The sequence below is a fragment of the Egretta garzetta genome, unplaced genomic scaffold (assembly GCF_000687185.1).
Source record: "Egretta garzetta isolate BGI_Z169 unplaced genomic scaffold, ASM68718v1 scaffold258, whole genome shotgun sequence".
Lineage (NCBI taxonomy): Eukaryota > Metazoa > Chordata > Aves > Pelecaniformes > Ardeidae > Egretta > Egretta garzetta.
Genome location: NW_009260413.1, coordinates 845,775 through 861,684, shown reverse-complemented (window position 1 = coordinate 861,684; position 15,910 = coordinate 845,775). Strand labels below are relative to the sequence as shown.

At 37.2% G+C, this 15,910-nt stretch overlaps 1 protein-coding gene across 4 annotated transcripts in view; it reads right to left on the bottom strand.

The window, feature by feature from the left end:
• The window catches only part of USP38 (ubiquitin specific peptidase 38), a 32,553-nt gene extending 17,446 nt beyond the window's left edge, over positions 1 to 15,107 (bottom strand). For 3 of the 4 annotated variants that reach the window (XM_035899223.1, XM_035899224.1, XM_035899225.1), the window contains exons 1-8: positions 14,951 to 15,107; positions 9,547 to 9,676; positions 9,190 to 9,291; positions 6,214 to 6,372; positions 4,894 to 5,087; positions 4,262 to 4,355; positions 3,316 to 3,422; positions 854 to 2,204 (exon numbers count right to left, since the gene is read on the bottom strand). In XM_035899223.1, the coding sequence (XP_035755116.1) occupies positions 854 to 2,204; positions 3,316 to 3,422; positions 4,262 to 4,355; positions 4,894 to 5,087; positions 6,214 to 6,372; positions 9,190 to 9,291; positions 9,547 to 9,676; positions 14,951 to 15,027 (2,214 nt within the window). In that variant the 5' untranslated portion in view covers positions 15,028 to 15,107. Of the gene's footprint in view, positions 1 to 853; positions 2,205 to 3,315; positions 3,423 to 4,261; positions 4,356 to 4,893; positions 5,088 to 6,213; positions 6,373 to 9,189; positions 9,292 to 9,546; positions 9,677 to 14,950 lie in introns of those variants that run through there. The other variant, XM_035899226.1, reaches the window with a different exon arrangement.
• Between the last annotated feature and the right edge of the window lie 803 nt (positions 15,108 to 15,910).

Sequence of the window (15,910 nt, the reverse complement as noted above, 5' to 3'; positions counted from 1 at the left end):
AAAATAGCAGAGTTGCAATTTAGACTCTCAGTTCTCTTGTTTATGTTTGTAAAATACCTGCAGCTATTGTAACACTTTTTCCACAGTGAGATTCAGCTGTTCTTTCCTAATTTGAAGTTACCTAATTTTTCTAATTTGAGTAGGCCTAGAACTCTTACAGAACAGTTTAACCCATCAAAGAGCACACAGTAAAACACACTCACTGTTACACCTTCCAAACACAGCAGCAACACTCATGAAAATCACACCGAAATGTGGAGAACAGTGGTTTTTTTTATAACAGCAATCGAAGAGGTGACTGCAGCTGGGTGAAACTCTCAGAGCACAGGGAATGTGCGGCTGGCCATACTGGTTCCACAGAGGGAGGCAGAATAGGCAGTAAAGGGAAAGCAGAATCTAGCCACTAGCACCTGGTCTTCATTTAAACGGTTCTAGCATTTGGGTAAGTACAGTTGTATAAATAAAACTTCACCTCAAATGAAAATGGACTAGTAAGAACACCACTAAGAAGTTAAGTATGCTTTATCTACTCTTGTAATTTATTAAAGGCAATGAAAATTAGAATTGTTTGAAAAGCCTCTCCTGCATAGAATTACAAGTGGTTAAATGACCTATGCAAGCATCTCCACTAAAAATTTGAACTGTAATGAGTTTAAGCCATTTTCCTTAATGCTTCCCATCTAACAGTGACAACCTTACTATGAAATCTGTCTACCAGTATCAAGATGGAAGTGAGATTGGCCATTTATAAGGTTAATATACCAGAATATTCAAAAGCTAACTTTTTCTTCCTTTTAGACTGTCTCTTGTGAGTTTTAAGGAGACCATTCTTCATATACAATTTCCATCTTACCTGCAAGTACAGTTTGTTATCTTTCGTAACTGCCTCCATGAGTTCTTTTTGTAGGGGAGGGTCTCCATTTACCCAGAGTCCATTTGCCGAATTGGTGTTGAAGCCACAGGTGCTATTTTGTTTTTTGTAAAACAGAACATAAGCAGTGTCCTTTGGAAATCTACTGGTAATTTTCTGGACTGACTGAAATGAGGTAAATGTCACTCTGCTGTCATTGAACAGAAACCATTCTCTTGGCATCTCAGTGTCCAGCTCATTTTCTACAACAGTACAAGGGCTCTCCTCTGTCAACAACTTATCCTGAGGAAAAACTAAAGGAAGAGCTGTAGACTGGTGGCAGAGTCCTGAAGGCCCTGACCCAGTAACATTTCTAGCATATGAATAGTAATGTCCACTTTCAGATGACACACCAGAATGCACTACCACAGAGCTTAACATGTAGGGCACCAATTGTGGGCAGGTCACTTCATCAGCACCTGAGGGCTTCAGTTTTTTAGCAAGGTTTTCTCCAAAATCAGAAATCTCAACACCAACAGACCAACCTCCTGAAACGACAGCTAGAGGGGACGTTGCTCTTTTGACTGGCAGTTCCAAAACAAGTGGCAGAGACACATTGTCCAAGATTTTGCGCCTTATATGACACTTTGGATCATATGAAAATCTCAAAAGAGTGAGAATGAGGTATTCAGGTTCCTCAATGATTTGCATAGTTTTCTCAGCGTTCTGTAGAGAGGCACACTTTTCACAATAATACTTGTTGTCTCCACTGAGGATCTCAGGTGCCAGAAAATAATTCAGTAAGTCTGTAACTGACAGGGTGTTTTTACCTACTAGCCTCTGAGGCATATCCCTATTATCTTGAACTTTGTTGAGTTCAGAATTTGTGGTATTCTCAGAGTTTGGCTCAGCAGAGAAATCTTTCATGGTTCCTTCATTCATTACTGTGTCACAGCCATCATTTACTTCAGAGTTATTGAGAGGTGCTTCTCCAGCAGGACTAGTTGCTAAAGTATTAGTTTGCACCATGTAGTCGCCTTTCACTTCAGAACGTTCCACACATTTTGGGCCAACGTTCTCCAAGGAAGTTGGAGGACAGAAAGCCAGAGAGAGATCTGTGAAAGCTTCTTCCTTTTGAGACATACTTTTGCAGTTCAAACAGCATATAGTAGTTTTCAGTTTTCCTCCAAACATCTTCTCTATCAGAGTTCTTTCTTCACTTCCCATACAAGGTGCTTCAGCAAGTATTTGTGCTTTATGGACAGCTTCTTGTGCCTGGGACTCTTCATTCATTATACTTTCAGAAGTCTTTGCTGAAGACAATGCTTTCAAGGTTCTCTCTTCTTCATGCAGCCTGAAGACAAAGAAAAATAAATCCAAGTAGCTGTACTATTTTCCAAACAGATACGGCTGCACCATTTCAGACTTTTTTGCAGATATGCTAAAAAACATAGATGGTTAAGTGGGTAGAAGCATCTTACATTAAAAAAAGCTATTTGTTAATTTTTATATAAGCAAGCTGAAGCATACAGGTCCAGTGCTATCCAAAACAGAGTGTGAGAGAAGCACAAATGCATTTCACATGGGTTTCACTATAACAGAACACTATGGATATACTGAGAGAATTGGTAAGTATTAAAAACACCTAAACCAACACCATTTTTGTTATTTATCATTACATTATCTTAATAGATCAGTTCTCCAGTTGATTGGTTCTGTGTGTCAGATTTTTTAAGAGAACAAGTAGCAATTTATCTAGTGCCAGACTATTTCCAAAGAAAAGAAAAGGTCAGGATTTTGTAGCCAAGGAAGTTAAGAAATTACGGCAAGAAAAGCCAAACGAAAAAAGAAACCCAAGATGGGGAGCGGAGGGGAGAACACTATTTCACTATTGAGATGAACTTTGCCAGAAGTGGAATGTGTCAAAAAGCAATATTGCTTAAGCCACATCTCAGCAAGACAAAATTAAAGAGGGCTACTACTAAATTTAGGTGGTTTTGGTTTATGTGTGCTACAGCTAACTTGCTTGTTTATTAAACCAGTTGTAAATGCATGTGCACATCTTCATGTCTTATCTGACCTGTATGAAACATAACTGTCACCACCACTAACATGAAATTCCAGATGCACGACTGAACTACTTTCAGCAACCACATTAATTTTACAACGGCACCACGAGTCTAACGTAACACCCAAGTTTAGATTTGTAAACATAGAACATTACTACCACTATAACCTGCTTTAAATGATGTGGATACAAGATGGTATCCAGACCTTACCACAGATTAAACCCATGAAGAAAAGTGTTTCACAGATTATACAGAAAACAAGAGACAGCCAGGAATGAGGTGCAAAATTCCTAGTCCCCACTCATGCAGAAGAAATGTTACATGACTGCTCCTACAAGTTCAACTTTATGTGATAAGACTGTAGATTCATTCCCATTAATGGCACAATAACTGTACCTGTCTAGCAGGAATCTGAGATATTCTGAGCAATCCTGCTGGGATCGAGGGGTGAACCATGGTGGTCTGGAAGCCTCAAAGAAAATTCTAGGAGCGTATGCCTCCCTCTGTTTATGTAGGAGAGGGACAGACAAGGTTACATAAGAACTACTTAAAAAATTGGTTATATTATTTTGATATTGACCACTGAACTTTGGACTATGTTATTCTAGAGGAACTGTATGAAACACATGATACATATAAACATTTAAACCACTTAATCATAGGAAGAAAGCACCATTAATTTTGTAGTAATCACCTCTAGTACAAAGATAAAACTGGTGGATCCTGCAGGCAAATATTAAATGTGTAGTGAGTGTAAACCAGATGTTATGCGTAATAGCAGTTACTGTTTTTGCTGGCAAGCTCTGAAAAAAGAAAACTTTTTCAAACACCACCAGTATTTCATAAGTACCAATTTATTTTTAAGGTGATCCAGCCTCATTCCCTTCACAAGTTTATTATGATTAATCAAAGAGAACAAAAGTGTCTTATGTCTTTCTAGCACTAACAAAATATTCTGAACATTTAACACAGTTCACTTTAGAATTTGAACTACAAGAAAATTCAGTGTAAAAATCATGGCAGAAAGTCACAGTTTATCCTAGAAAGTTACATAAAGTCAGCTTGTCTATCAAATCAGGTCTTATTTGGATTTTTTCATTTTGGCTTCTCAAAGAAAACTTGTTACTGCCCATTTATAAAAAATGCCAAGATGTTCCACTTACGAAATACAGGTTTCATTAAGTCCAACCACACCATCTGAACATTTGGAGGCAAACTCATTCCCCTACAAATCTATCATTTTTAATATAATCAAGGGGACTCCCATGGCATCACATTTGTTCCTAAATTTTTGTATATAGATCTAGGCTTAAAAAACAGCAGATAAAATAAACTGACATACCTGGGTATGGGCCAAAAACGCAAAAAGATGCTGTAATTTTCTCATTAGTGAATTACACCCATTTAGATTCAGAGATAAAACATGTCTTCTGAAACTGAAAGAACACAGATACACATTAGTTTCCTTGCTAGATTTCTAACAGCAATGCAGTTATTCCAGCTCAGATAATTACATCAATTTGAAAGAAAGCAAAACATGTAACACTTCCCTTCAATATCTGGATTCTGCTCTAGCACAGATGCAAAACTACTGTACAGTAGGAACTAACACCGCAGAAAACCTATTTCTTTAAGCATTTAAATATGTAAGAATGGGCCATAGAAAGACAATTTTTTTTTCAAGAGCTTCCAGATTATAACAAAAGCATCACCATAAACTTCTACAATACTAAAGAGAGCAAGAACAGTGAGGAAAAGGGACTTGTGTTTTGACACTGGACAGAAGGATCGGGATTTTTAATGGCTAAGATTGCAGTTTCACAGAGCTGGACGTTAACAAAGCAATCAGTAACTGAGCGCAAAGAAACCCACTCAGCTCTAGCAAGCTGAGCCCCCCCAGGACATGTGAAAAGCAAGAATGTAACCACTGCAATAGTTAATTTGCAATGAAGAGAGCTGTTAAAAAGGACTTACTCTGTAGCCATAAAGAGTGCCTGAATAACACTGTTCATGTAGCAAGTATTTCCTAGATTAATTAGACCTGTCTTCCCAGTTTCAGATTTTCCAGAAAGTCTAGATAAACAAGATGGCAAAGAACTGGATTGAGAAGTCCAGGCACTTTGACTGAGAACCAACTTAATCTTCTCTTCAGTGGGTTTGGGCATATCCTACAAGAGAAACATTTAACACACTTAATAGGTTTTTGTAATATTTTATATAATAGGTCCTGCCATTCTGCAGTCTTATGTCTTCGCTTGCTCCCGTATTCTTCTTCAGGGTCTTGCTACCCCGATAGCCTAGAAGGTACAACTGCCCCCAAGCCCTCTTCTTCAAAGCTTTCTTCGCTCAACTCTCAAACTGCAGGAATAAGGGGCTGGTGGTCACCTTTGACCTGCATATTCACAGAATCCTTTCTGCCACCAAAAACTACCTCTCAAATTTCAAGCTTTAATAGACCCCTAAAGCATCCTCTGTTCTGCTAGAAATAACATTCCTGTTCTGTCAAATCAAAATGTAAGAATGAAAGAATAAAGTCCAGAATACTTGGAATTAAATCGAGAGGGGTTTTTAAGCCTCAAAATATTTAACTGCAATACTACTGCTGTAAAAACAGGCAGTAATACCCGAGTGGTTTTTTGTGGGTTTATTTTGTTTTGTATTTTTTCCCCCCGCAATTTCATTTTACTAGTTTTGGGGTGCTTTTGGTTTTTATTTATTTTTCACTTTAAAGTGCATGCACTTAAATATTTATCTAAAAAGCCAAATTTTGCATTGAAACAGCATAGACGAGCATTCTTTACTCACAGAGGCACACAATACTGACTGCAGTATTAAGATGTAGTGCTTAATAATGGTGTTAATAATGGTGTTTTGGAGCTAGCCAAAGATAACACCATGCCAAGTAGTCCTCAGAACCTACTTCTCTTCAATGCTATCAGCGCTCTGAACTTGTGTTTGAAGAGCTACAGTTTCTAGCTTGGGTTGAAATGAAATGCCTAGAATAAACCTCACAAAAGTGTATTAATAGTTACACTAGGCTTAAGAAAGTAGATTGTACTTTTAATGAAGGATCCCATTTCAGTCTTTTCTTAAAGCCTGCTATAATCATACCCCGGACACTCAGGACAATTTTTCTAGCATATTCCAAATAGAGTTAGAATGGACATTAGATTGTGTGGTTAGCTCTTTTCTCCTAGCAGAACTTCTAAAGAATATAGATCTATGGTATTATAGCTTTCATATTCGGGAAAAACAAAACAAAAACATTCCACCCTCTTAATATTCCTAATATACCTTAACAGCTTCCAGAATGGGTTCATAGAGCTCTGGAAATCCTGAATAATGGTACATCATACAGTGTATCAGCTCAGTCAACTGCATCAAAAAGGCTGTACTGGAAGGTAAGCCATCTCTTTTGAAGGAATGAACCAAACTGACTACATGTGGGACAATCTGAATGGGAAAAACAACAAATAAAAAAGGTGTTAATTGCATTTTTCCAGATTTTTTTTTCTTCTACGAACAACTTAACTGTTTTACACATGCTAAATGACAGGAGTTTTTTTGTTCTTTAATAATAAGTGTTTGCGAAACAATGACTTGAAAAACATGCATTATTCTTCACTCATGACAATTTTCAAACATCACAATTATTCAATGCAGTCTTTAGCTCACATATCAAGTTTTGGAACTTTTTGAACTTAGAAAATACATGTTAAGATTTTAAACAGTCAGGTGTCCAAAGTACTCATCCTATTTAGTATACACTTAGTAAACATTTTGCTTTTGTGCCACCACTAACAGTGCAGTATCCTGTTCTAATTTTACGGATATAGTTTTTAAAACAAACCTCTCAACTATGCTTAAACAGCATTTAGTGCTTGGGATCTGAAGCCAATGAATACATTCATGCTATTTCAGTTTACAAGACAAACTGGCTCACAGCTCCACCTAGTGAGGGAGCTAGGCTCAATAAACCAAGACAGTAACTTACTGTGAGCTAAAAAAAGCTTACCACATATACTGTAATCTATTTGAGGATCAGTTGAGATTCATTACTATTTTAAATTGGGTATAGATCAGAAATGTTTACTCCACCTCCTTCCCCTTCAGCGCAGCTCTGTATTTTTAAATGCATTTATACTTTTTATATTAGTCTTAAAACACCAAACAGAAAGTTATTTCAATGCAGTCCCAGAGAGTAGGGACTAACCACTGAGAACCAAAGTATTTTAGATTACTCTGTCAGCTTCCAAGTGATCAAAATGGATTAACTGTGAAAGTGGATGGACTAATTTCTCATCACAAATTAGCTTACAAATTGCTTGGTAGTAAATACATGAAATACAGAACAGAAATTGTCAGAGTATCATAATTTTAGGGAAGTATACCAATTGCAAGAATTAAAATACTTCAAAACACCAAAGTAAAAGGGGCCAGGTGCAAAATACTCATTTGCCACTTTTTCAAATATCAGTTGTTATCCAAGCATAAGGAATATTTTTACATCTCTGAGAAACAAACCCTGCTCTTTTGGTAAGCAAGATATCCACTGTTTAAAAATGAGAACACCAAGATTAAGTGTTCAGCATATTACAGAGTCAACAGTGAAAGTTGCAATGAAAAATTTCCCTCTTTCACTTTATAAATAGCAATGAGAAAGTAACTATTGAGCTTCAGGAATGAGATTTGTATAAAGTAGATCTGAGATGTGATAATTTTGAACAGCCAAAGCACAGGGGAAGAATAGAAGTAGGACAGGTTCTCAGCTCTCTCAAACTGAGAGCCAAATTCTTACTTACAGCATGCTGCATAATACTGAAAGTTACACTTTAAATACATACACAAGTATCAATTCTGGCTTGAGGCTATATTAAAATTTATACATCAGTAGATTTTAGAATTCCATAGTATACATCACGGTAAGTTCTACATCGTAAGTGCAAGACAGAGTGTTTTTCTTCTATAAAAAATGCAAGTAATTTATGCTAATGATGCTCAAGCATGGGGAAGGGGAATGTTAACTCAGATGCACTACAAAATAAATTAATTTATATTTATCAAATGTGCATTTAACTATTTTACATTGACCATTTATTATAAAAAAGTAAACAAGTAGTTTAAGAGCAAGAAAATATTATAGGATACTAAATGACAGCAGCAGCTCAAAAAATGACAGTGAAGGAGGTTATCTAAAATGGAGGGAAAATGGTCACAATGAAGTCCTAAAGATATTTATGCAATACTGCACACAGCCTACTGTAGAAGTTTTCCTTGTTAAAGCAAATGCCTGTTTCTAGAAGTCTTCTCATATTTTACATTTTTCTCATGAATGTTTTGTCTCTCTCAGGAACAAAGAAGAAAAGCAAGACAGTAAATATATTAAATATTTACGTTTTGAGCATATTCAAGACTACTTGGCTCTTTCATTTGTGACTCAAATTTCTATCCTAGGCCAAGATTAGGGCAGCAGAGGGAGGAGAGAGAAACTTCAGACTTCTATCATTAAAAAGCAGTGTAACAGGCATAAGGCAACTACTCTGACACTGATCCCATCCCTTCAGTCCTAGGAGCCTTGGGGACCTCATAGAGAAACAGCATGCCAGGCTGTTACTACGGTTAAGTCTCAAAGACCCTTAAACTTTAAGCTAAACACCAAGTATGAGAACAGAGAAGGTACTATACATCTTGCTGCACTAATACGAACAGTCATCGTCATACCCTAGTATCTAATCACTTTAACTGGTGAACTGCACTTTGAAGAGTGGCCATTAAAACCAGTATCCTTCTGTTTGTCCGTACGTACACTGAAACATAGATAGCACCGTTTTCTTCAGTGAAGTGGTTTTGCATCTCATGAACCTATCCAGGGTGACTAGGTTATATATAGCAGATAGTCTGTTACCCGTTTTCCCCAAATAGTTGTACTTGACAGTCTGCTTGCAGCTCAACTTTATCGGTACATGTCACAACACATAAAATGGATTTCCAGAAGTACACAGTCAAAGACAGAATGCAGTACCCAGACACTATGGCCAGAAAGGTCTACATACCAGGAAGAACAACGCTTGTTTCCAGTTACAGATTAAGTGGTTGAACCTGGAAGTTAGAAAGCCTAGTGGCCTATAAAACCACAGAAATCTGATTCTGAAACCTTGAAACAAGGAGGAAATCCGAGCACATCAATTCTGTTACTCTTTACACCCACTTTAGAAAATCACATGTGAATGACATTTCAAAGAACTGAAAACCATTTATTTAGTAACTTACCAAATGAAAAGCTTCTGGAGAATGCTGAAAACTAAGTAACATGTGGGAGAGGACAGCAAGGGCACCAGGCCTCACTAGAGGAAACCAAAGTCGATTAAAGACCTAAAAAAACCCACATTTATTTCAGTAAATCTAGAAAGTGAAATTTCAGTAAAAACGTAAAGAGATCTCCAAATGCACAACCATTTGAAACAGACAGAATCACTACACGCAACTTAAAGCTATAGATACATTTACATCATCTTAGCAGAACAATAAGGTAATATCTGTTAAACTACAAAAGATGCAATGCAATTGCATAGCTGTTACAAATTCCTTTCCCTCTCCTTCACTTTTCAGTGTTCTTTTCCAACATACCAATTCAATCTTAAGCAGAGTGACATCAATGAGGATGGTAAATTTCTGGACAGCAGCCAGCCCTTTCAGCAGTGCAATCACCCATGTTTCCACATGCTGAGCCAGAGGCCAGGACAACCAGTCAATCATTCTGAAAGATTAATGAAAAATAAAGAAATAAAAACAAAACAAAAAATACCAATATGCCACTAATTTTCATCTCAATGAAAAGATTCTTTGTCTTACCCAGATGTCACACACTTATACAGAGACACACGAGTAGTAATGCGAGAATGTTAGGCAAGTAGTAAAATTATTTTGATTACATCTAGAGTCATTTAACTCTGATTAATAATGATCTGTTTAATACATTAGAAGTAAATACAGACAACCCCCAAATACATAAGCATATAAAATTAAATATTATGTATATTATTGCTACTTGCTATTTAAGAATATGAATGCTGGTTCTACAGACATTAAGCTAACATCTTTATTTTGTGGCAAAAACTTACTACTGAAGGTGAAAAAGTGCCTGTACCTGGGAACCTCCCCTCCTACACCTTTTACCCCAGCCCAGACCAAAACCAACTATTAAGTATAAATTTGAAAAGGAAGCCTCTTCAACTTAGAACTACATTCCTGGAGTTCAACTCAAATACTCTCAGTTAAAAAGGTAAAATCTAGTTAATTTTAAATACATTGCAGCAGGTGTTTAAATACACTGCAGCAGGTGTTATAGGGATCTCATAATAGCTATCAACAGCCTGGGGTCTACACATGCCCCACAGGGAAGAATCTCACTACAGCTAACAACAAGGAAAAGTGAAGGGACTTTATCCCTTCCTAGAAAATATAGTGAAAAATCAGCAATGGAAAATAGGAGTATTCTATCCTTCTAAATTAACAGGCAATTTACACTGATACTTAAGGCAGACAGGCAGATAGTTGAAGCAATTCTAAAACACAGACAATATCATCAGGCAGTACCAGCTAAACCATGAAATTTAGGCTTTGTCGTTCTTAGATTTTACTTGGCAATATTTTGGATTTTGTTTAATTGTCTGCAAGATCGCCTTCTTCAAACCAACGAGGCACCACTAATTAAGTGGAGGAAAAATTTTTCACCACAAGGGTAGTCCGACACTGAAGCAAGTTATATGGAAAGGCCAAGGCACCTCCATCCTTGCAGAAAGCCCTTAACTCGATTGCACACGGCCCTGAGCAACAAAGTCTGACTTTGAAGCCGGCCCTGCTTCGAGCAGGGTTAGACCAGATGACTTCCAAAGGCTTCACTCAATCTATGTAATGCCGTGATTCAATTCTATAATTCAATGAGAACAGGAAGTCAGAAGTATCTTTCTTTACTTCTTGTCTGAAAAAGCTCTTCATAAAGATTAATTCTTTTAAGAGGCTAAATTCTAGCACAGAACTGAATAGGTTACAAGTAACCAGTCTTATAAACAGTTATTATCACTACAGATAGGCATAGTTCATGTTTATCAACGTGAAGCAAAACTATCAGCCCTTATGTTCTTCCAAACAGACTGAAATCAAGGTTTCAGTCCTGAGACTCCAAACTAAAGAGAAAACCTCAGTCTTTGCCAACACCAGACATGCATTCTGGCCATGTTGTAATACCACAAACAACCTAAAATTTACATAGAGTTTATAATCTGGATCTGAAAACTGTATAGCACACATTCTAAAATTTATACATCTTAAATTATGTAGTATCTGCACATATAACATTCAAAGGTTTCTCTAAAATAAGGAATCATTAGGACAGCCTTTTTAACAATAAAGCACAGATCTTACTTGTTTCTTCCATGTCACTACAAAAAAAACTTGGGAAAAATACATGGCAACATCATAATCATTGCTCTGAATTTACACAAATATCTCATTTCCTCAAGATGTGAAATTCAAACGTGATTATTCTGAGCACCATTTCCATATACTTTCTAAAATGGGGATTAAAAAAAGTAGGCCAAAACTGCTTTTGCCTGCAAAGAACAGGTCCCAAACCTCATAGTCCTATCATCTTCAGCACCACATCCCTTCCCCCTCCACCTCAATTTATAGGCTTGGTATTTTTCAGCAGTGGCACAACACCTGCACAGTGAATTTAAGCGTAATGACAATATATTTGGTTTTCTTAATTAACTTTTTAGACAAGTAAAGAGTATTATGTAGACCCCTGCTTCAGAACCAACGTCCTAAAATATCTGATTACCATCTTTATACTATGTGTACTTTCAACCACACTCACATACAAACTTCAAATGAAAACCAGTGCTTTTGGGTGGGAGCTGGGGCACCCTGTGTTCCACCCCATTGCTCTGGTTATGTGATGGGCCATCATCTCTAGTCAGTATAATTAACTACTAAACTATTCGACATTGTTACTAATAAGACAACAGCTATCATTTCAGTATGATTAACCTTGTAAAAAGAAGCCTCATTCTCTGTATAATTGATACAGATAGAATTCCCATCCTTAAAATCTGTTTCTGCTCTTGAAAGCAGAAGCAAAAGCCAGCAGAGGAAACAGAAGTAAATTTGCAGACATGCTCGAGACTGCCCTAAAAAGCATCAAATATGAGATCTGGCAAGTTAAGAGTAGACATTGTGGTTACTAAATTCTGCCTGCATTTCATTCACTTGGCTCCTGCCCTGTTGCAATCAATGACTGCATTTTTAATACAGACAGATAAAAATACGGGACATGATGATCATAGTAAAAATACAGAGGATGTTTTTTGTGTTTGACCAGATTAAGAGAACCTTAGAGGCCTCAAGGAGACACTCTGCCTCATATCACCCTAAAATGAGCAGGTCTGCTATCTATATGTGCCTAACAAGGACAGTAATTCCGGTATCTCTGGATAGAAAAAAAAAATATTAGCTGTGCAACCTCAGACAGTAACTTCTTTCACAAAAGTATCTTCTTAGCCACATCAGACAAAGAATCTGGCAGCTCGGGTGCAAATCCCTCAGATTAGAAAAAAACCCCACCCAAAAAACCAACAACAGAAGATCCTCAGACTACCAGGCACCCCCCCCAAAAAAAAAAAATTTAACATCTTATACAGTATTTTACATTTTTACTAAGAGGGCAAAGGGCCTGGTCATGTCTGGAGTTTTTTCTTAGCAAAATTTTCAGTTTCTCTTAACAAACATACTTGGGTTAAAGTGCAAACAAGCATTACACTTATCAGGATACTGAGTATAGACAGTCAACTTCCTCTGAAAGCTCTGAAATAGACCCTGAAAGTAGTCATATATCCCAGAAGAGTTTCCACAATTTTCTGCTTTTTCTTTCGGGTAAGGTTTCATGAGACAGCTGAGCCAATTAAGAACAGCTCAATGATGCCAAAAAGCAAGCACCCTTTCTTATACAAACCCGTGCCTAATATAACCCCCCACTGAACAGATTAAATTTATTAGTCTTTTAGTTACAGATTATTTGTGCTCAACTTCAGACAGACTCTGAAGTGTCATGAAAGTCATCCTTAGGAGGTGAGCAACAAGGTCTCTAATTTGCAGTCACCAAAGCTCTGCTGACTCTCGTCAGGAGACCCTGTTGTGCCTGGAGTTCTGCATCTCCTGGGAATGATGCAAGCCTGATGACATTGTCATTTGATGCTCCAGACATTCCAGCTGCATTATCCTCTTTACAATTACTCCTCTAAGCCAGAAGAGAGTAATTACTGCAAAGGGTTGCCAGAGGCAGAAACTGGATACAGTGTTGACATGAGAGTATCTACAAACAAAAATAACAAGGGGTACCTAAAAAGTTAGTTCCATGGAACAAAACTAGAGGCTCATAAAATCAAGTATTACTTCAAAGAATGAATAAGGCGAGTAACATTGCACTGCCCTTTCAAAAACAAGAGGAAAAAACCCACCGCGTGGCTCGTATTAAGAAAGGGCACTTACGTGATAATAACAGCTCCTATTACACCTGAAGCTCAGCACTGCATTATTCCCTAAGCAGAGGCATCGAGAGAAGCTATTCTAAAGCCACAATTGTACAATCACATTGTGTTGAAGCAGGTAATACAATGTAAGTGTTAAAATTAATCAGCAGCACATTACTAGCAAATCATTAGCATGGACAAATCCTCTCAATTTCCCAGCTTTCAATTTTAGATTGGGCAGAGCTTTGTTAAAATCTGTTCAGTCAAGCAGATTCCTTTAAAGTCCCTAGGCAGTATGTCTTACCCCAAATTACAGTATTAATGCTGCTGCTTCTCATTAAGTATGTTTTCAAATGAAATACAGCTTCTCAATTTAATGTACATACAAGGAATGTTTTCAGTGTGAAAAAAACTGGGTATGTCACCAAGATATACAAGTGGTACACTACATGATTGTGTAAGTATTATACTACACTCAGACGGATGTAGTTAAAAAATAATATAGCAGACATTCAATTCTTTTAGTTAAAAGAATTTCTAAAACTATTATTTTTAAACAATAAAAACTTCTAAGAGCCTCCTGTTTAACTGCTTTACTCGTTTTTCTACCCTTCAGTGCTCAATAACAGCTTCTTCCACAGGCTTCAAAAAAAAAAAGTAAAAAACATCAAGATCTTCACCTTTCTCCCACTGTCATCTTTCTACACCACTATTATTCACAGATCTGAAGACACTAACCAAGATTGCAATCTGAATCACAGTCTGTTAACAGTGGTTACTAATCTCAGTGTTTATTCATGTTCAGATGAGTGACAAGAAGCATAATACACAATTGTTTTTACATCATTCCTATTCTTTCACTATTCAAAGAACATCCAAAAAACCACTGGAGGCTTGAGTGAAGATGGAAATAGAGGCGACTGTCCCCTGTGAATCCTACTAAAGAGTCATGAAGATACTAAGCAGAAAAACCCTCAAAACTAAGCAGTAAAACTAATTTCTAAGAATCTCCTCTCTTCAGAGGAGACGATGGGCAAGACAATCATGCGAGAGAGCCACCCTGCTTCTTGGAAAAGCAGAAAGGTTGATCTTCTGAAAACAAGGCCTTGTTTCTCAGCTTGGCTGTAAACCCCGTGAAGCTTCCTATTTACGCCATGTCTCAAAGATGGGAGATCTAAACATAACACGTCATCTAAAAGGAACACAGCTGGCTTGCTCTTAGTTTCTATTTAACCCTTTTCTTCATCCACCCTAGCAAAGCATGAGAAAGAAGCCACATTAGAAATGAAGGCAGCAACCTTAAACTGGAATCATGCCAGCAACATCCAGAGCATTGTAAATATGCATTACTTTAACATGCTAAACAGCACAACTTAGAATACCCTTTTAAAACAGGAGTGGTTTTTTTGATGGTTTTTGAGTTTTTTTATTTACTGAACCTAAGTGACAAATAACTTCAAAAAAGACAAGAATGAGAAAAAATAGACAATGAAATACAATACCTGCAAAGAGCTTGAGTCATACTTGCATCTTTCACGTTTGGATCTGTAGTAAGGCTCCTGATGAGTACTGTAATCATCTGTAATGGTATGTGCTGCACCAGACTTGCCAGTGCAACAGAAGGTTCGAATGAAGTATCTGTAATAGTTCAAAATGACATAAGAAACTAAAAAGCAAATCCCACAGGAAAAAAAAAAAGTGCTTTATCTTCTATCCTACAACTTCACTATAGTTATAAAGTTTTGAGACAATGAGTCTATCCTAAATCTGACATCTATCATCACAAACTAAACCTAAACCAAAAAGTTTCAATGGATTAAAGACAATGAATAGCACTGAGTTACAAACTCCTTTTGTTCATCTAATACCCATAGAAGAAAGTGAAAACCTGCCAATTTCCTCCTCCATGCTCAAAGGAACTTAGAAGTGGGTTTGAGTCTTTTTTTTTCCTAAAAAGAAGTACCATACAATGGCTTATCATACTTGATGTTAAGCCTAGGGATCCAATGCAGCTGCTATTTCCCACGTCCTATCTCAACAACTGTCTGCTAACCATACCAGTTATGGCAAAATACAATGTTATAATGTTAAGTTTCCTAGGTGCCTCAACAGCAGAGGCACTTTCTAATGTGAGATAACACAATACTAGACAGGTTTTTGAGGTCAGAAACGACCTATTTACAATCGCACCTACATCACTCAGGCAGTGAATCCTTCCTATGATACCCAAGCTTTATATATTCTTCACCTACACTCCAGTTTTGTAGACTAAACAGCTCCAAAACCCAAGGTAACCCTCTGGAGGGAGCAAGGAGGAAGAGTGGCTTTTGATACCGAGAGTTTTGTTTTTTCCTAACGGGACACCCAACACTTTGTTGCAGTATAGATAATTTAAAGCATTGCAACAGGAGTTCTTCCAGTTTTTCTCCACAGCTAAATAAATCACAGCTTTTCCTCTGGCT